General features: G+C 41.5%; 1 protein-coding gene across 1 annotated transcript in view; it reads left to right on the forward strand.

Moving 5' to 3' along the window:
* The window catches only part of LOC309569672 (uncharacterized protein), a gene marked incomplete at both ends in the record, with an annotated part of 44,797 nt that extends 22,931 nt beyond the window's left edge, over positions 1-21,866 (forward strand). The window contains 3 exons of the mRNA XM_082275609.1: positions 7,705-7,842; positions 20,708-20,742; positions 21,840-21,866. Coding sequence (XP_082131735.1) covers positions 7,705-7,842; positions 20,708-20,742; positions 21,840-21,866 — 200 coding nt within the window. The remainder of the gene's footprint in view (positions 1-7,704; positions 7,843-20,707; positions 20,743-21,839) is intronic.
* Positions 21,867-22,102: the final 236 nt, after the last annotated feature.

Here is a 22,102-nt window from a genome sequence, read left to right on the forward strand (position 1 = left end):
TGAGGCCTTGTAATTCTCTGACATTCACAGACATGACTAGGCATGATGGAAATTGAAGTTCGTGAACAACTGGTGGGCCATAGTTTGAAGACCTCTGAACTTGAGCTTTGGTATATGCTGACTTTGAGATTTAGCATGTGGGTGGGGGGATGGGTAAGTAAAACTGGGCATTTATACATCAATTAGGGCTTGTGGTCAGTGAAGGTTTTAACATCATTACATAAACATACAGAATCATAGGTGGGAATGGATGGACTGATGTATTTTAGATAAATCATTAACTAGGTACTAAAACATTGGCCAAGGAATAATTGTTTGAGGGAAAGCAATAAAATGACCCAAATTCAAAAATACTGTTAACAGGCAATGCGTTTAGGGACACATAGGAGAGAATGGTGGGGTGGTTAGTGGGTAATTTTACAAATGGTTAAAGATAATCTACATCTTTACTACTATGTGCATGCGGACAGAGGGTAGTTTACAAATAATGGCCTGTGTCAATTGCTGTACATACAAAAACATCATAATTCGGGTGAAACTAGTAATACATGTAATGTAATGTAAAAAATCAAACATACCTTGATATAGTCCTTCTGCAAGACCTTGATGATGGCAGAGCAGGTCTCAGGGATGATGATACCAAGAGCTTGGGGGGAGATGCCTGTGGTGAACTTCAGATCCTGCAGGCTTCTCCCTGTTGCAAGATACCTCAACGTCGCAATTAACCTTTGCTCAGGAGTAATTGCAAGCCGCATACAAGTATCCTGCTTCAGAATATAGGGGGACACCAGGGCAAGAAGACGGTAAAAGATGGGATCCGTCATCCTCAAATAATTCCTGAAGTCATCAGGATTATTTTCCTGGAGCTCCCTCAGCAAGGACATATGAGAAAATTGATCACGGTTAAGCAACCAATTTTTCGTCCAGGAGGTCCGCTTCTTCTTCCTATTGCTCGTACGTCGTCTCAGAGCCAAAACTCCAACACTAACGACAGCAACGGACGAATTCACGGTCGCCATAATAAATTCTCGAACGATGTCTCGGAAAATAGCGAAATGTCGTCAACCAAACAAATGCTACCGAAATCAGCGCGAGATGCCCAGAAGGGTCACGGCCAAACACTCACTTCCTCTTTTGTAGCGGCGAACGTGCGTGGAACGTAGTGACGTCATTTTCTGTCGGAAGACAAATGTCCTGGGCAAGTTTGGAGCACTTTTCAACAGACAAACAACAAACACACCAGCCGCGAACATTTGTAGGACGTTCCGTCGGCCGACGATCGGTACGTGTGTACGGGGCTTTATAGAGCACTGTTAACAAGACAGAAAGTCCTTCCCAATTCTATCCAAAACTAGTAGCTGAGTTGTCGGTAAACCCTCAGCATCCTCACTTACAATATAGAACTGTTGGTTTTGCATCGTACATGATGACACCAGAGTGCAACCAATGGACAGAGCCTTGAAGAGAAGAAGCTTTAAGCACTTCGGCCCCGAAAGGTTGCACCCCCTCAATGACCAGACCATTTTTTGCGATACAGCACTGCATTATTTTAACTGACAATTGCACGGTTGTGCGACACTGTACCCAAATAAAATTGATGTCCATTTTCCCCACAAATAGAAATTCTTTTGGTGGTATTTGATCACCAGCGCTGTTTTTATTTTTTGCACTTTAACCACTGGAACGAGCCCATTTCTGACACACGTTGTTTACAAGTTAAAATCTGTATTTTTTGCTAGAAAATTACTTAGAACCCCCAAACATTACATATATATATAGATATATATCTATATATCTATATATATATATATATATGTATCTATCTATATATATATATATATATATATATATATATATATATATACATATATATATATATATATATATATATATAGAGATATATATATATATATATATATATATATACATATATCTATATATATATAGATAGATAGATATATATATATATATATATATATAGATATATTTAGCGAAAACTCTGGAGAATAAAATGGCGGTCGTTACATTATTTTTTGTCCGTGAAATTTGCGCCTGGGTCTTCCAAAACCATTTTTTGGAAGAAAAAAAAACATTTCACTGCATTTAAAAAAAAATCAGTGAAGTTAACCCATTTTTTGTATATTGTGAAAGATGATGTCACACCGACTAAATAGATACCTAACATGTTATGGTTTAAAATTGCGCACACCATCGGAATGGCGACAAACTACGGTCAATAAAAATCTCCTTTGGCGAGATTTAAAAAAATGTTAACAGTTACCAGTTTAGAGTTACAGAGTAGCTATTTTTTGTAAAAGATTGTTCTCGCTCTGGCGATTGCGGCGATACCTCACATGTGTGGTTTGAACAGCGCTTTAATTTGCGGGCGTGACTTCCGTATACGTTTTGTTTCGTGCACAAGCTCACAGCGACGGGGGCGCTTTAAATTTGTTTTTCCTATTTATTTTATCTAATTTTTGAACTTTAGCACGTTTTAAAAAAAAAAATAAAATCTGATCACTTTTATTGCTGTCACAAGCAATGTAAACATCCCTTGTGACAGCAATTTGCAGCGACAGGTACTCTTTATGGAGGAATCGAGGGTCTAAAAGACCCTAGACCCCTCCACTGCACTTCAATGTATTCAAAATACCAAAAACTGCATTTTTGAATATTGTCACTTTTTAAAATTCGGCGCCTTCAGTCGCCGAGTAACCCGGACATGACGTCATGAACGCCGCTTCTGGGTTACATCATCGGAGACACGATCGAAGCCGAATCTGGCTTCGTTCGGGACTCCAACCAGCTGCCAGAGGTGCCGGCTCGTTGCTTGGGTCTCCCGGTGGGCAGAGCCGCGGAAGGTGGTGAGAGGGGGGGTGTCCTCTCCCGCTCGCTGGGGTAATGACTGAGCGGCTCCCGAGTTGCATCGGCCATTACCGCTGACCACTGGCTCTAAAAAATAGTACCAGGATGATGCCTCCAACTGCAGGCCTCATCCCGGTACAACCACTTCTTGCAGATCACGTAGATCTACGTGGGTTTACGGGAAGTGGTTAACCGCTTGCCGACTGCTCACAGTATATTTACTGCGGCAGTCAGCCCCTCACAGGCAGAGTGACGTAGGTCTACGTCGCTCGCCTGTGAGGCTCTGGGGACCCCCCCGCGCGTGTGACCAGCGGACCCGATGTCCGCCGGTCACTCGGCGATCGGCGGGGGAGAGGGAGAATGTCAGGCAGCTTGTGTAAACAAGCCACCTGTCATTCTCCTCGCTGTAAAGACACTGATCACACGGATCTACTATGTAGATCCGTTGATCAGTGTCCTTACAGCTCAAGCCACAGCCAATCACAGTAGAAAGCACGCCCCTAGGGACACACACAGCCCCTCCCTCCCAAATAAAGTTAACCCCTTCACTACCAGTGTATTTTTACAGTAACAGTGAATATGTATAGCAATGATTACTGTAGAAATGTCACTGGTAACCCCAAAAGTGTCAAAAATGTCAGTCAAGGGTCCGATCTGTCCGCCCCAATGTCGCAGTACCGCAAAAAAAATCGCAGATCGCCGCCATTACACGTTAAAAAACAAAACAACAAAAATGACAAAAATCTTTCACTTTGTTAGTAAACGCGATAACTTTTGCGCAAACCAATCAAAATACGCTTTTTGCGATTTTTTTTACCAAACATAGGTAGCATAAAACAAATTGGCCGAAAATGTTAAAAAATTTTGATTTTTACATTTTTTTTGGGGAATTTCATATAAAAAAATGTAAAAAATATTGTTGTTTTTGCAAAATGTACGCTCTTTTTTGTTTATAGCGCAAAAAGTAAAAATCGCACAGGTGATCAAATACCACCAAAAGAAAGCTCTGTTTGTGGGAAAAAAGGACGTCAAATTCGTTTAGGTACAGCGTCGCACGACCGTGCAATTGTCCGTTAAAGTCACGCAGTGCCGAATCAGAAAAATACCCCCTGGTCGTTAAGCAGGAAAATCCTCCGGGGCTTAAGTGGTTAAACAAAAAAAGAGCGACAATTTTGAAAAAAAAAAATAATAATATTTTTTACTTTCTGCTATAAAACACAGCCAATAAAAAAAACTAAAAACTCGAATTTCTTCATCAGTTTAGTACAATATGTATTCTGCTACATATTTTTTGGGAACAAAAAATTCCAATACTGTGTATATTGATTGGTTTACGCAAAAGTTTTAGCGTCTACAAACGATATAATATTTTTATGGAATTTCTATTTATTTTTTATTTTTTTTACTAGTAATGGCAGCCATCAGCCATTTTTAGTGGGCCTGCGGCATTGCAGCGGACAAATTGGACACCTAACTGACACTTTTTGACACTTTTTTTGGAGACCAGTGACACCAATACAGTGATCAGTGCTAAAAATATGCACTGTTACTTTACTAATGACACTAGCAGGGAAGGGGTTAACATCAGGGGCGATCAAAGGGTTAAGTGTGTCCCTAGGGGGTTGATCTGACTGGATGAAGACAGAGATCAGTGTTCCTGCTTAGCAGGAACACAAGATCTCCCTCTTCTTCCCTGTCAGAATGGCGATCTTCCTTGTTTACATAGGCAGATCATCTTTCTGCCTCTCTGGAAAACTATCGCGGGTGGCCAGTGGACATCAGGTCCGCTGGACCCGCTTATTGGCATCCCCTGTGTCCAATCAGCGGGCAATCGTGCCTCTGGCGGTGCGTGTGTGCCACCCAGTGGCTATTGCATGAAATGATGTACAGGTGTGTGATTTCGCGCAATAGAGCCGACTTGCCACAGTAAATATTTGGTAGGCGGTCGGCAAGTGTTTGAGGACCAGTTGATTGGTGAGGATGAACTCTGCGGGAGCAAGGAATAAGGTAAGCAAAAATGAATTAAAGATACCCAAGGCAAAAACAGCATTTAGCCCTTGAAGTGTGGAGGTAGCCATCATTGCAAGGGTAGTTTAGAATTTTTCCAGTTAAGTTTTAAAGGGTAACTCCACTTTTGTGGGGGAAAAAATAGCAAATATGAGAAAAATATTTAGTGTATACAATTGCGACACAAGTCATATTTAATTTGAATAAGATTAAAAATTACCTTTCGTTTTCAATAATCTGCGGCTCTGTAATTTTCTGAAAATCTAAAGTAATAAGGCTACCTCAAGGTGTTCTGTAAAGAGAAGGTGCACAGAACGCCCCCCAGAAACATCATTTCCTGCTTGTGTGATTGGCTCATTGATTTTCCCAGAAGTTTGCCTTAGGATACAAGTCAGATTAGAGGCATCCCCTGCAACAAAAATGTAATTTTTGGTGGGATACTTCTAACAGGAACACATCTAAAGAAATGCAGCCCAAGCAGATTTCCCCATTAGAGCCCTGCAGCTGCACAGCTGGTTGATAATTATCAAACCACTCCCATTAGACTCACTTTCCCACATGGGCACAAACAAATACACAGGGATTTCTTCAGAATAACAAAAGGTAGGAATCTGCAAAAAAGTTAGTTAAACTTATTGTAATGTATATAGATCACCCAGAAGGGAATGTTTTTTTTTTTCTAAAAAAAAGTGGAGTTACTCTTTAAAGTATTGTGGTTTGAGTGAGTTTCCTATTAAGAACTTGGGGCATACTTATATCTTCCCCGACAATGGAACTTGGGTGTAAATGCCAACAACTGCTGATCACTTTAAAAAAATATAGAATCTGTGCTTGTAAAAAACAAAGGAAAAAAAAGCTATTTTGTAGTTAGCTAAATATATATATATATATATATATATATATATATATACATACATATAAAATGAAAAAAAAAAATATATATATATATATATATATATATATATACATATATATATATATATATATATATATATATATATATATACATATATATATATATATATATATATATATATATATATATATATATATATATATTTTTTTTTTTTTTTTACCAAAGTCTTTAAAGTGGTTGTAAACCCTTCCATATACCCAATAAAGTGACTAGCCTCGGGTGATACACAAAGATTTAACAAATCCTACTACATAAGTTGAGTCAGAGTCAACATAAAGTCAGAGTCAGAGTATGAGTAGTAGTCAGAGTAAGAGTCAGCGCAAAAAGGACCCTTATTAAAATATTGAATCTGTGCTATGTTGTAGTTATATATATATATATATATATATATATATATATATATACACACACACACACATACATATATATATATATATATATATATATATATTTTTTTTTTAACCAAAGTTTTTAAAGTGGTTGTAAACCCTTCCATACTGTATACCCAATAAAGTGACTAGCCTCAGGTGATACACAAAGATTAAACAAATCCTACTACATAAGTTGTAGAAAGAGTCAGCGCAAAAAATGGACCTTATGTAGTATAATTGACAGAGGGACCCAATGTGGTTGTTCAAAGGATAGGCCGTATGCTTTAGTAAAACATCCAATTACTTTATTTCACCTAATAAAACACGTTTTGTGGCTTTGAATTGCAACTTCCTCAGTTCAAGTTGATAAAAGTGGAGTCTACAGATAATAAGTTGTCATGGGGTAAAATAGGTATTTAATATAACTCAAAAACACAGTCTAAATAAACTGTAAAAAAAAAAGCAATCAAATATGTGAAGAAGAATTGTGCAAATTAATAAAATGTAGTAGTCAGGAAGTTTCTTGTATATTAAATGTATCAGAGACAGCATAAGATTGACAAATAAAAAATATAATAAATGTAGCAGTGAGAGAATCTCTAAAATATGAAACATATCAGAGAAGTCATATAATAATTTATAAATATAATAATAAATTTAGTCATGAGGGGTCTACAAAAATATTTGGCCTAATAAAGATGGCAAAAAATGATGTACAAATAATATAATAAATGTAGCAGTAAGGAGGTTTTTAAAATTATAAAGCATATCAAAGATGCACCAAGTAGATCTTACTGCCAGCTGATACAAAGTATTCTTCCTTTGATATATATAACACAGAATGTTTCTTTCTTGAGGCATTCCTGATATCTTAGATATTTTGGAGACCTCCCTACCGCAACATCTATTATTTTAATTATACTGTGGATTATGGTATACCATCTCTGATGGCCATCAGCCAAGTCATTGCAGATATCTGGCACATTTTCCATATGTGTGATCACCAAATTAATATCATTGACCGCATACAGTATCTGCATTTTCCATTCTGGAGACAGAAATTCAGGTCACAATTAAATTTTTCTTATTTATAGCGGGTATCATAGCCGTAGGCCCCCGTATGGGTTTGGACTTGGGAAATTGTTGATTTTATTTTATGTATTCCTATTCACAAATGACCCAAATATAAATATTAGTCTTAAACCCTAATTGTGTTTGTGAGCTTACGATTTTAGGAACTGCCACTGATTTTCACTATGATGGTTAAGGGCCAGAAAATGTACATAATTCTGAGCCCTGCAAATGGCATCAATTTTCCTGCTATCCAAAAAGATGCTGTTTTCTGTAAAAACATAGTATATTTTTTACCTCTATATTTTTAAATAGATTTGTGCTGATGCATATGCCAAACTCCTCACTTAAACCTCTTAACTTATTTTTTTTTTATATATTTTTTGCATGCTCATCCAAAAACCATCATTGTTGTAGTGCATTATCTGTAGCACTGAACTTGACAAACTTCTTCCTGTGTCTCTTCTCTTCAAGATAACCAAAGTCAGTGTTATATTGTCCTGTATGTGGGATTAGGCTTTGCGGTCCTTCTCCTTGTGATCCATCAGATCATCCTTGCCAAAAGACGGGGAAGTTTGTGTAAAAAGCGTCCAAACAAGCAGACTCGTCCTGGTAAGTTTATACCAAATATTGATAGTAAATTACCTAGATTTATCTTTATGCAGCCACTGAGACTAAGGCCGGCCATACATCTTTCGATAATTTTATCTACGAAATTTAGTTCGAATTTCGCACCATTAGTGGACTGCAGCAACAGCCAATTTTCGTGTAGTCATCAAATTTGAGTAATTGGGCATGTTTTTTGAAAAACAAACGATTTTCTAATTAATGATAGGAGAATCTTATGAGATATATAATAAAAAAAGAAGAAAAGAAAATTCCGGGAAAGAAAAGAAAATTCCCGGAAAGAAAAGAAGATTCCTGGCCACGAAAATTGTTTTCTGTAGCAACATGAGATGAAATTGAAGGCTTGGTTGGTCAAATTTTTGAAATCTTATGCCCCATACACACGTGCAGATTATCTGCAGACTTTTGTCTGCAGACTTACCTTTTCTATGTAGTGCAAGGGCCTGCCGGATTGCATACAAATTGAAAGTGTTTAGGTTTGACCTCATATTATATGGTTTTGGTAAGTCTGCAGACAAAAGTCTGCAGATAATCTGCATGTGTGTATGGGGCATTAGGTGACATCATCGGATCAGAAAGTGCAAGAAATTTCTGATTTTCGACCCATGTATGGCCTGCATATGGGGATGATTTACTTAAGGCTGTAGACTCTGTGCAATGACTCCAGAGCTTAGTAAACGAGGTAAAGATTCACTTTGCAAAGAAGACCCAATCACATGCAAGGAAAAACAAAAATATTTTTTTCTTGCACATGACTGGATGATGAAAGTGAGCAGAGCTTTACGTCACTTACTAATCTCTGGGGCAACTGCTCTTGTGGAGTGCAACTGCACTTTGCAAAGTGCACAGTCTAATTGCTTTTAGTAAATACACACCTAAATGTCAACTGTTAAAAACAAAAGTGCATATTTGTTCACCACACACAGATGCAGGTAGAGGCCCCTTTATTTCCTTTTTCCCCCAACTCCCTCGTTCCTGAACATGTCCAGGGTTTCATGTCCGGGGGTTTCTCTGCTTCCCTCTCTCAGCAGCTCAGTCATAAGGCAGAGGTAGCTGGGCAAGTGATATGCAGCCAGGTGATAGGCTTTCCATTGTCAGAACTGGCATGCAGGCAGCTGGGCAGGAGACTAATAGCACCAAGCTTCTCCAGAAGATCCAGTAACTGTGAGGAGCACCTCCCCAATTGCTACCAAAATCCTCTAGTTTCAGTGGGGTGACCCTTCTGTGTCCTTGAGCCTTCAGCTGGTTGGCTGCTTTACCAAACCTACCCTGGACTTCACTAAAGGGGATGCTTTTTAGAAGGATCTCTTTGTGTTCTGAACTCTTTTGCGGAAGTCTTGATTTCAAGTTATGCTCTGTGTCGGCAAGTACGCACTTAAAGTGGAGTTCCACCCTAAAATGATACTTACCTCCATCTTCTCGCTCCGGGTCACCTAAAAAACAAATGGATAATCGCATTTTTTTTTTTTTTACTTACCTCGTAGAGAAGAAAATATACTTACCTTACTTCCTTCTTCCTCCCCTCGGCGACCACGGCCCGTCGTCACTTTCTGGCTTTGCAATGATTCCTGGGAGCTGAACGTCATCGCTCCCAGGAATCATTGCGCCTGCACCGGCCCCGACGTCAGTTCCGGGGCGTGCGCGTCGTTCCCTTCTAAACAGCTTCTGGGCATGCCCAGAAGCTGTGGAGGGATGACGCGCGCGCACCGGAAGTGACTGCGGGGCCGGTGCAGTGCATCGTGGGACCGAAGAAGACGGAAGAGGACGCAGAAGAGGATCGCGCTGGCTTCAAGCTGCCCACACCTGAGATGGCAGCGCTGGACAATACTTTTTCAAGGTAAGTATTTGTCCTAAAAGGTAAGTGCAACCCGGGACAGATCAGAGGCTAGCCATTGTGGAATGTACTAGCCCTCACTGTCCTGGGGGTATTTTTATTAAAAAAAAGTATTACCAGGGTGGAACTCCGCTTTAATGCAACAAAGTTCACTTAATGCATGCATTTAACTCCACCCTTCTCCTTCAGGCTATCATTTATCCCAACAGTTATCCCCCTATCACAGTGGTTCTCAACTCTGGTCCTCGGGACCGACTAACGGGTCAGATTTGAAGTATAACCTTAGGGAGATGCAAACTAGAGTACTGCAATCACTGAGCAGAAAATGAGATTGCCTGTGATGTAATTTAGTTATCTTGCAAACCTGGCCTGTTAGTGGGCCCCCGAGGACCGGAGTTAAGAACCACTGCCCTATCACATACCCATCCTTTACCCTAACCTTAACACTTAACCTAAATTACCCCATAAAAATAAGGTATATGTAAAATCAACACTTTTTCATTTTGGAGTGAGAAGATCTCTCCAAAGTTCGGGTATCCCTCTTAAACAACTGTCCCCAGAACAAGTTTCCCCATTAGATGGTTTCCCTTTAACTCATGTGACAACTTAGACATTTTGGATATTTCATTGCTTTCTGCACTGGTCACCATAGCAAATGGAGAGAGCGAATCTTCACCATGAGGCTATAGCATAAAATACCCAACATAGATTCCACCTCTTCCATATTGTAGCTAAAAAAAATTAGTCAACCTAACTCAGATCCTTAGCATTTTTCCTAAAATGTACCACTTTAAGCTATCCTAATTCTGAAATGCAATCCTTCACAGCTAGCCTGATCATAAAACTTTGTTCAATTTCTTTATTTACCCTAAAGCTAACCTTTACACTTATAGTGATCCTCTGCTTTGCTCATATGGGCAAATTAAAAGTCCCCCTCCCTTCACATACAGTACTTTTGCTCCCCAGCATCTCCATTTAGTTGTGGGGAATGAAGAGAAGTAACCAGTTATGGTATGGAAATTGATGGCGATTGACCCAGCACTGTCACATTGTGTAAGCTCAACAGCAGTTTGGAGCTTGCTATGTTCTTTCTTTCCGCACTTTAGGACCTCATAACAATATAATATTTAAGCCTTTCGCTGCCAGAGCCGTTTTTGCTGGGGGTTTTTTGCACACATGCTTAAAAATGATTTAGCTCCAAAAAACAATAAGGTGTAGCCACCCTTCTCCTGCGCTTGGTATCCAGACCCCTTGACCACACACTTCACGGGACTGACAACTGGCTTCTCAGATGGCTAAGGTCTTGCTGCCCTTACGGACTGGGGTAGTCCACCGATACTAAAGGCAAAAAAGAACAAAAAAAGGGCGCACCGACCTAGCGCATTATCCTCAATAAAAGGCTTTATTTAAATAACATAAAAAATGGCTACTCACAGACGTAGATAAAGGTATAGCATATCAAGCTGAATTGCTCAAAAGTCCGTGTTTAGTCCATATAAGCGTCCATGATGAGATGACTGACGCGTTTCGAGGACCAGCCTCTTCCTCAGAGTCACTGTGTCATGACTGTCTCTTTGGTTTAAATAATGATGTAGTGAGGTGGCGACCCAGTCACTGCCCCCAGGTGGGAGTGCCTCCTCCCCCGGGGGGTGTGGCTAGAGCACCACCCACCTTCTCTTGTGACATTATTGGTAATTTGCAGTGGCAAACATCAATCATAAAAATAAAAATAAAATGCAAGTGCTAAAATGGTAATATTATATACGTGAAATAAAAACATATGCATAAGAACAGTGCAACAAAGTCTAAATGAAGAAACACCATGAGCTAATGTTAAAAACAAATAAAAATGCTTTCTCGGTGCACTTAAAATCATTACGGACATTCGTAACGGATGACACCCGTTTAGTCTTTCTAGATCTAGAACTGTGTGCTGATTCTGATGGAAGCATTGTCTCTAAAACTCACTTCAAGCCGAGTGGGGGCAATGCTTACCTTCATGCAACCAGCAACCACCATCCCAGATGGATAAGAAATATCCCTTTTGGGCAGTTCTGTAGATTGCACAGGACCTGTACAAAAAGGTCGGATTACGAAGAACAAGGTGTTATCCTCAAAGAAAGATTTGTGGAGAAGGGCTACAAAGTTGAACATATAGAGGAGGCATACGCTAAATATTTGGCGATGTACGAGAGTGACATCCTTGTCGAAAATTCCCCTTCAACGCACAACCCCCAGTACACTAGCCATTCTAAGAAAAAGCCCCCTAAGGCTGGGAGCACTGGGTCAGTCAGGTTCAGTACGGTCTACAGCAACAAAGCCTTCGATATCCAACGCGTGATTCAGCGCAATTGGAAGATTCTCAAACAGGATCCTGTTTTGGGGAGGATATTGCCACCAAGACCGGAAATAGTGTTCAGAAAACCAAAGGATCTGAGAAGCCAAATTGCTCCCAGCAGGGTCCGCAAATCCAAAGTCTCTCGAGGGTTACTAACATCCATCCCTTGGTTCTCAGCTTTTGACCAAAAGGGTAACTTTAGGTGTGGGGTCAAAAATTGTGGAGCCTGCTCCTTCATGTGGCATCGGAAGAAGGAAGTAGCTGGTACAGATGGGCGATGCCACGAGATCAAACAGTTTATTAATTGTGGCACCAGCTATCTTGTATATGCCCTAATTTGTCCATGTGGTCTATTATATATCGGACGCACTACACGACCCCTGAGGGTAAGATTCGGGGAGCATAAGTGCAGTATAATTAATAAAAAGACCAAGGAAGGACCGAGAGACCGTAACAACTACTCGGTACCTCGCCATTTCTGCCAGTTCCATGATGGAGACCCTACAGGGTTAAGGGTTTTTGGAGTCGAAGCCATCGGTAAAGATCAAGACGACGGGATGAGATTCCAGAAACTCTGCAAAAGAGAATCCTACTGGATATCTACCCTGGGATCTTTAGCACCAGGGGGCATAAATGAGGATCTAGAGATCCATGGGGTCCTATAAGACCAATGGGGCTCACCAATTGGTCAGCTCCCTAGATCCTCATGTATCCTTCACATTTCAGGCCGGATGCGGGTGTCGTATGGTTCATATGCGCCATGATCACCGCACACTCGGTCTGTCCTATCTCTGCTTTTTCCTTTTTGATTTTGATAATAATTTTAAATTGCATATATTTACATATATATATGTGTATATATATATATATATATATATATATATATATATATATATGTATATATGTATGTATGTAGTTTCATTGCATATTTCTCAATGGTTCAAAATTCCGAAACAGCGTCTAGGGACGTGGTTCCTGGGTTTTAGAACCACATCCTAAATTATGGTCCCATTCGGTTTGTAATGAGCCGTACAGTCATGGGGTTGCTATGAACCTGTGACTGTCAGTGAACGATGACATCAGTTCACCCAGTTTGGAGGACATGTCTTCTCTAAATAATCCACTTTTGGGCCAATCCCCCAAAAAAAGAAGGTGCATCTGTACACCTATATATGCTTTGGGTTATTAACCACTATTAACATCAATTTTAATTGTTTTCTCTATATTGTGACCACATAAAATATCTATTTAGATACATAGTGTAGCATGTTGACATACGTATGAGAGAGATATATATATATGTATAATTCTTGGTTCGGACTTACAGGTTAAATTAGACGAGGGTCCCATTTAATCCATGTGGATATTGTACAGTTGCGATGTTGCGTGCATGCGTGTGTGCGTTTGTGCATTAGCCTGCAGGCTCCTTGTGGGCAATGTATGTGGTTGTACATGGGCGCTCACACGCGTATGCAACAAGGCTGCACCAACATTAACAATAAAAGCAAACAGAATATGCACATGGATAAATACAAACACTGGTTCTTGATTCCATCAAACATATAGTGGCCCAAAATGGTCCATGATTGCACATTTAGAAGGGTAGAGGCTTCCCAATTAGAGACAATAACAATATCGTGACCTGAACACTGGAATCAATAGAAGCGCTGATGTATAATACAGTAGGATGGGATGCTGTATATTGTGGGCGGTGTTGACGTCTGTCAGGCCAATGCTGTGATAGAGAGAGTTGCCCTGGAGACGGACCGCCCCGCTATACACTGCCTCCCCCGGTACAGGAAGTGACGTCGGCGGAAGTGACGCCGGCGGAAGTGACGATGGGTGGAACGCATGACGCAATAACCCGGAAGTAGGGTAGCGGCGTGCGTTCCACGGAGCCGGTGATCGGTGTAACATGACCGATCGGCTCCACGATCCAGTACTGCCTGTGCCCCACTTGTCTAATGAAGCAGGTTAGGGGCACAGTGTACATTATTAGCCTTCTACCCCTCCTCGATCCCTCTTTCCAGTGTGGAGCCCCCCCCTAATAGGATGAAGCCATCAAAGGGAAAATATGGAGAGGGCAGACCATCATGGGGAAAATATGGAGAGGGCAGAATACCACAACTATGAATAGATGAGTCTACAGCCTGGACCAGGTACAATAGATGGTAAAGGTAATATATAAAAATTGTGGGGTAACTACCTAATAATAACACTTGTATAGGCTGCTCTCTACTGTCAGTCCAGGGAATGTCCGTAATGATTTTAAGTGCACCGAGAAAGCATTTTTATTTGTTTTTAACATTAGCTCATGGTGTTTCTTCATTTAGACTTTGTTGCACTGTTCTTATGCATATGTTTTTATTTCACGTATATAATATTACCATTTTAGCACTTGCATTTTATTTTTATTTTTATGATTGATGTTTGCCACTGCAAATTACCAATAATGTCACAAGAGAAGGTGGGTGGTGCTCTAGCCACACCCCCCGGGGGAGGAGGCACTCCCACCTGGGGGCAGTGACTGGGTCGCCACCTCACTACATCATTATTTAAACCAAAGAGACAGTCATGACACAGTGACTCTGAGGAAGAGGCTGGTCCTCGAAACGCGTCAGTCATCTCATCATGGACGCTTATATGGACTAAACACGGACTTTTGAGCAATTCAGCTTGATATGCTATACCTTTATCTACGTCTGTGAGTAGCCATTTTTTATGTTATTTAAATAAAGCCTTTTATTGAGGATAATGCGCTAGGTCGGTGCGCCCTTTTTTTGTTCTTTTTTGCCCTTAAAAATGATTTAGCCCTGAAGATTACATAAAACCCCACAGCATTATATATTTTCTGAAAGCAGACACCCTAGAGAATAAAATGGTAGTTCCAATTTTTATGCCACGCAATATTATTGCAAAGAGTGTAAGAAACTCAAAATTTCAGTGAAAAATACACTAAAGGTAATTTGGGGCACACAAACATAATACATTGCCCAGTTTTTGGGTAAAATCTAAAATATGAGGTTTCACAGAGAAAATAGACACCCAACACGGCCCCTAAATATGCATGCACCAGTGAAATAGCGACAAACTTCAGTACCCTAAATTTTCCAAAGGCAACGCATTAAAGCCCCCTACAAGGCATAAGTTTAGTGTTACAAAGGAGGTCTGGAACTAGAAATAGTGCTCTCACTCCGGCATGCACGGCGATATGTAACGTGCATCGCAATCGTCGTTTTCATGCGGGAGGCCTCAAACGTTTTCTTTGGGGGGGGGGGGGGGGGGGTGCGCTTTTATGTGCTTTGGTGTAACTTTAAATTACTATTTTAAAAAAAAATTTCCATAGGGGACTAAAAGTTCCCTATATGTTGATTTTTTGGTGACATGTTCTCTTTAAAAAAACATGGACCCTGGATCTCCCTGTGCTATAATGAACGTAATGCCGTCCAATCTACAACAGTTAAACGAATGCAACTTCCCCCCAATCCTCACTAGCCTAAAGAAAGACCTACAAGCTTGGACCAAATTGACATTTTCATGGTTTGGTAGGACGGCAATCCTGGAAATGAACATTCTGCCACGCCTACTTTATGCTTTACAAATGATACCGATTTCACTCCCCCCGACCTTCTTTCAGTCTTATAAACAACTAAGCACCGCGTTCCTATGGAATGGCAAACAACCACGCATAACGTACGATCATTTAACACTGCCTAAAAATAAGGGCGGGATTGGACTCCCAGACTTACATACCTATTATACTGCTTGTCACCTTTCCCCAGTAGTTGACTGGAATGTGCACGGACCCCACAAGGACTGGGTGATCATTGAGGGGGGATACACCACGCTAGACTTACACTCCTTACCCTGGCTATTGGACATTCACGTTCCCCAAACATTGAAAAGCCACCCTCTCATTGGTTAGACTATTCGGATCTTTAAACATGCCTGCAAAACACGGGACATATCCGCAGTGCCGGGGCCAATGACCCCGGTCAGGTTGAACCCTGATTTGTATGTACCGCCAATCTAGCACACTATTGGTCCCTTGACCAAATGCGCATCCTTCACTTCTATGAGGGAGATTCCATAATCCCTGCCCCTTCCATCGCTACACGCATGGAAAAACCTCCCATACCCCAATGGCCTTGTCTTCTACTCCACCAATACTTGGGCTATGCAACCCGTAAACACCCCTGTACGACACTCCCCCCCCCCACTCCTTTTGATAACCTCTGTTTGCAGGAAGGCCCACTCCGTAGAATTATATCCGTAACTCACTCCCTCTTGCTCGAGAAAATCGGCCAGCAAAAGGAAAAACGCTGTGAGCTGTGGGACCTCTCTCTGTCCCTCTCTCAGGATGAATGGGAACAAATTTTTACGATCAATCACAAATGCTCTCTAAATGTGTATACTCAAGAAAGCAGTTACAAAATTGTCTCCCGCTGGTACCGCACCCCGCAGCTCTTGCACAAGCTTTTTCCCTCGACTCCACAGACCTGCTGGAGATGCTCATCTGAAACTGGGACACTACTCTACATCCTGTGGTCCTGCCTGAACCTATCTTCTTTCTGGCAGGAAGTTCACAGGATCATTAAACAGGTGACTACGGATGATTTGGCCTTTACTCCGGCCCAATTTCTTCTCCACCACTCCCCTCTCTCATGTAACACATATACCAAATCTCTCACGGTGCACATGATAAACGTGGCCAGGCAATGCATTCCAGTACTCTGGAATTCCACGCAGCCCCCCTCAATTAAGCAGCGGCTTAAATGCCTCAAGGGAATAGCCGAAATTGAAGAACTTATTCACGTTGCGAAAGATTCCCCTACTAAATTTTACAAAACGTGGGCATGCTGTATTCACTACACGTCTACAGCGGAATACGCTCGCTTATGCCAATAAGAGTTTTTCACCTTGGATCAATCCTGAAGTCTGTCTCAATTATGTGACAAGATCTCCCTTGTAGGGGATTACTTCCGCTTTTGGCCAGGCTATCTCCGCCCCCCCCCCTTTTTTTTTTTCTTCTCTCTTCTCCTCTTTTTTATTTATTTTTTTAATTTTTTTTCCCTCCTTTTTCCTTTCCTCCCCCTCTTACCCACCTCCCCCTAGTGCCTCCTTGCCCCACCCATTTATGCATGGTGCCTAAGGGCCGTCTGGCGGGTCCGGACGACACGCACCCTCAGCCCAAACTTCATACCCGAACTGTGTTTACCAATATGCAGACAACTCCCTCTCTCCCGTTCTTGGTTGCCACGCATACGGGATATTGGAATACTTTAGGACCTGTTCTGTTATACCACAATCAACCTGTCTGCACTTTCCCCGACCTACATGGAGCCTTTTCACTACTTAATCGCTCCTCTATTCAGACATAATATAGTTTGTCTGTTACAGGTTCCTTTCCCCGCACTGGGGGTTAAGGCTCCGAGGGTCTTTGGCTGGTTGAGGTTATATAGCTAATGCCCGTCTATATCTCAGGTCAATACTGTATAATACTTTTCTATTGCTGGTTAGTTGTCAATTGTTAGATCCTTTCTTAAGCTTGTACTTTGTACTTACCTAATGTTGCTGACTTATTTGTCTGTTATGCACTTAAAATTCAATAAAAACTGTTTAAAAAAAAAAAAAGAACGTAATGCAATGCAGATTGCATTGCAGTTCATTCCTTTCTAGCCATCCTAGTCTACAAAGTACTGATCTGGCAATGAAGGCGTTAACCCAGATAGTCCCATAATCATGCCCATTAGGTGAATATTTGAGTCAGAAATGTATTAGGTCAATACTTATCCTATGTACTGTAATTGTCCACATCCCATGAAAGCTCTTGATTTGTCCTTAGTGTGAGCGCTCCATTGGCAGTTGACATGTCCACTTTTGCCCTGTATTTTATGGTCCTTCAATATGTAAAGTGTCAGAAAATGTTTTTGAACTTAACTACTTAACACTTGAGAGTCACCAGTCCTCTCATTTTAAAACTTCACTCACTCCCAATGTTGGGATATGCTCAAGTACAAAACAAATACCACCAGTGCCGGAATACAGATATTTTCCAATGTCCCACCAGGTTTATGAACCCAGTCAAACTAGTTGAAGTGTACACAGACCTAAAGACCCTCCCCTGTCCCCATGTGATTTGATGATTGCCCAGTCAGGCACCCAGCACTGACCTGTGGGGAGAAGCAAGTCATGTGTCACATGCTCCTCCCATACCTGGAAACACAAGAATTTTTGGGGGACAGGTAATTAAATCGGACCTTGCACTAAAATGCAAGATATCATGCACCAGGTAGCAGAGCCTGATAGGATGAGGAAGTCTTCTCCTACACCTCAAACTTGGGGCCCCCGATATTGTAAACAGAAGGCACAGGAGTGCAGAGTGGCATGAGTGCCTGTAAGTCTTGCTAGCAGAGTAGGTGTCCATGCCAGGCAGAGGTTTTCACCAGAGGTCTTCAGTGAAGCAGACAGGCTGGGTGGCAGCTGGTGAGCAGCAGAGCAAAGCAGGCCGGTACTGGCAACAGCAGGCAGGTGAGGTATATACTGTTAGCAGGCAGTCGGTAAGGAGGCACAGCCGGTTGGCAGGTAGATACTGGCAACAACAGGAGAAACAGCAGAGTTGGGCAGGCCGGGTCATACACCCGATAGATCAGGTAAAGAGGCACAGGCAAAAGGGATGTCAAGGTACAAGCCGGGTTAGGAGCCGATCAGTGGAATAGTAGCAAATGGAGCAGGCAAAAGTGGTGGTCAGAAGGCAAGCCAAGGTTAGTAAAGGCAGAGTTCAATACAGTCCTGTGTTGCTCCAATCAGTCACTTAATCTCATCCACTGTGCTGTGCATAATGAATTGAAAGAAGCTTTCCACTCCCAAAACAAACAGTGCTCCACCACGTGTGATAATGCAAATACACTAACCAGAGCCCTATGGTAAAAAAGACCAATATAGCCCTTTTTGTTACACCAATAAGACCAGATGTGATTATCAATCCATCTCCTGCAATATCCACACGTGCCTTTCAACATATAAATTCTCACGTCCGATGTCATCAGTTCCCTAAAAGACAAATTACAGGGTGATCGTGCAATAACGTTTATTAAAAACGATTTCCTAAAAACATCTCCAATAAATTGTGCTTACATTTAAAAAAGCCAGACCGGCACCAGCTTGATCAGCCTGTATACATCCACAATCTATTCACTCAAGTATCTGCTATATGTAAACAGTTGCTCCACCATTCCCTCCTAAAACCAGGCATGCATTCCACCTTAACCGAATGTGATGTCACCTTCTATCCAAAACAACGAGTAGCGACCCAACTCAGGAAGTTTGGTCACTGCCAATTTTCTTGGAGAATGAAAATCTGCTCCAGAACGCTCTGGACCTCAGACTGGGGCGAAGGGTCTTCATCCAACAGGAAAAAGGCCCTAAGCACACAGACACAACAAGGGAGTGGCTACAGGACAACATTGTGAATGTCCTTGAGTGGCCCAGCCAGAGCCAAGTCTTGAACCCGATTGAATATCTCTGGAGAAATCTGAAAATGGCTGTGCACTGACACTCCCCATCCAACCTGATGGAGCTTGAGAGGTCCTGCAAAGAATAGTGGGAGATGCAGCTTAAAAATAGGTGTGCCAAGCTTGTAGCATCATACTCAAAAAGACTTGAGGCTGTAATTGGTGCCAAAGGTGCTTCAACAAAGTATTGAACAAAGGCTGTAAATACTTATGAACGTTTTTGTTTTTTTTTTTAAATAAATTTGCATTTCAAACAAACCTCTTTAACATTGTCATTATGGGGTATTGTTTGTATAATTTTGAGGAAAATAATGAAATTAATCAATTTTGGAATAAGGATGTAACATAACAAAATGTGGAAAAAGTAAATACTTTCCTGGATGCACTGTACATTGAAGTTTGACACAAATATTGAAAATAGTTTTCAGATTTTACAAACTTTTTTTGGTTTTAATGGGAATATCGCGTTTTAATGGGAATATCGCGTTTTAATGGGAATATCGCCTTACTGTACTTACTGATCCAAGAGTTCAGAGAGTAGTCAGACGAGCCGGATCAATAACTGGAGTTAGGATGCAGGATCACAGGTTCTCAGAACACAGAAGGCTGAAGAAAAAGCAGCACTGAACCTGAGCACTGGCTCCATTTAAATAGCCTATTTGGCGACACTATCTCTCATAGGTTCCTCTAAGTACACCAACATGCATGGGCATGAGTATTAGCATGTGGCCAATGTCTACATCCATGAGAAGGAATGTGGATTAGCGTGTGAAGATGCACAGAAGTCCGCACAGAGGAGAATCTTGTCTACTGGCATGCTCATCCTGACACAAGGTCTTCTCATTTTATCAGGCCTCTCCCCATCTTAAATAGCCACATAATGGTGTAAAAAAATAAAATGGGAAACAAGGTTAGATAATATACTCACCTTACAGCTGACTTCCGCACTGTCGAGAGTGACTTCGCAATTCTTCCTACAAGGTCCTGGGAATCCCGTGTATCCTGAATCTCATAAAAAATAATTTTATACAGTTGGGGCCGGGGGGGGGGGGGCAGTTTGGGGGTGATTTAAAATTGTATGCCTTGCAGTTTAGTGCAAGTTCCAATATATACTTACATATTAGTACTTATTTAACTAATGCTACTCTTTATTGTTGTTTCTAGAAAGAGCAGTGAGATTTCGTCCAGAGGATGAAATGGTGAGTCAAGAAGCTTCTGTAAATTAAGGTGACCCGATTATTAGTTGACCATGTCCACTTTGAATGGGGTGGGACGGGGATGGGGGCAACATCGAGGCTAAGAGTCTCCAGTGGGGCATGGAACTGGCCTCTGCTCAGACACAGTTTACACCATCCATGCTGGGGGGGGGGGGGGGCAGGGCTTTGTCCTTGTCTTCAGCCCGCACTCAGTAGGTCAGCGGCAGGGACTTTTTACTTCTCTTCACCAGGAATACTTTATTCATGTCTGTGGCAGAAGCAGTGCAGCCTTTTTACGGGACATCGGAGCGGCCCAGGGGACAATTGCCCCCCTGCCCCCTGGCCCAGTCCTCCCCTGGCCAATAATGCATAATGTACAGAGTGCAGGGGTCAGGAGTGCATAATGTAGATTAGCTCACAAACAAACATTCCCCTACCCCCCCCCCCCTTTTCCTGGCAATGCTTATTTACTGACACAAATGTAAGGAAGGATCAGGAAGCATCTCCTTTTCTCTACCTCATTAACTCCCACTCAACTCATCTGCACAAGTCAGGAGACAAGGAGTCAATCAAATGATGCCAGCTGACCAACATGAGCATGCACTGAAGTCATATAAAGCCAGGAGGTAATGCGTATTACCCTCCCACACTCCTGCAAGCAGCAGTTACTAGGCAGGTTTTGACTCTGCGCCCCTGTTCCGAGAATGCCATATTTGAAACAAGGTAGAGAAATTTTAACTAGGGACCAAATCAGGGACAGTTGGCAGGTGTGGACAGCTTCCTAAACTTGGGGACTGTGCCCAGAAACTGGGGATGTCTAGTTACTGTACTCTAAATGTTATTAATTTACTAAGCAGAAAAAAATGAAGCTTGTGTCTTTATTGTTTTCTATTTATATTTCGAGCTCTTTTTTTTTTTTTTACTCTCTCCTATCCTTTTCTTCCGTGTGTTTCTTTTTTGGAATAGTTCCTTCTCTCTCTCTTTATTTTGCTCTTTCTTTCCTCTACCCCTTTTTCTTTCTCTACTAGGAAAAACATGAACATAAGTCTAGTGCACACCGTTTGGCACATTAGTTTTATTATGCTGTGTTTATTTTGCAGGTCACTTATGCTGCTGTGAAAGGATGATCAACTACTTGAAGCCTCTAGAAGTTCCTTTGGAGTTGCTGGGCTTAATTTTTGGGGGATTCAACCAGCTCCCACAGCAGAACTCTCATCTATTATATATTATAGCAGGTTTCCCCATTATCACTGAGGCCATTCAATCCTTTTACCAAGAATAAATTCTCTGTGCTATGAAAGTAAGGAGATTGTTATCTCATTGGGTGGAAAAAAATTGAAAGCCTACAGTATACAAGCATTAA

Source organism: Pelophylax lessonae (genome assembly GCF_965119305.1).
Source record: "Pelophylax lessonae genome assembly, chromosome: 13".
In the NCBI taxonomy this organism is placed as follows: domain Eukaryota; kingdom Metazoa; phylum Chordata; class Amphibia; order Anura; family Ranidae; genus Pelophylax; species Pelophylax lessonae.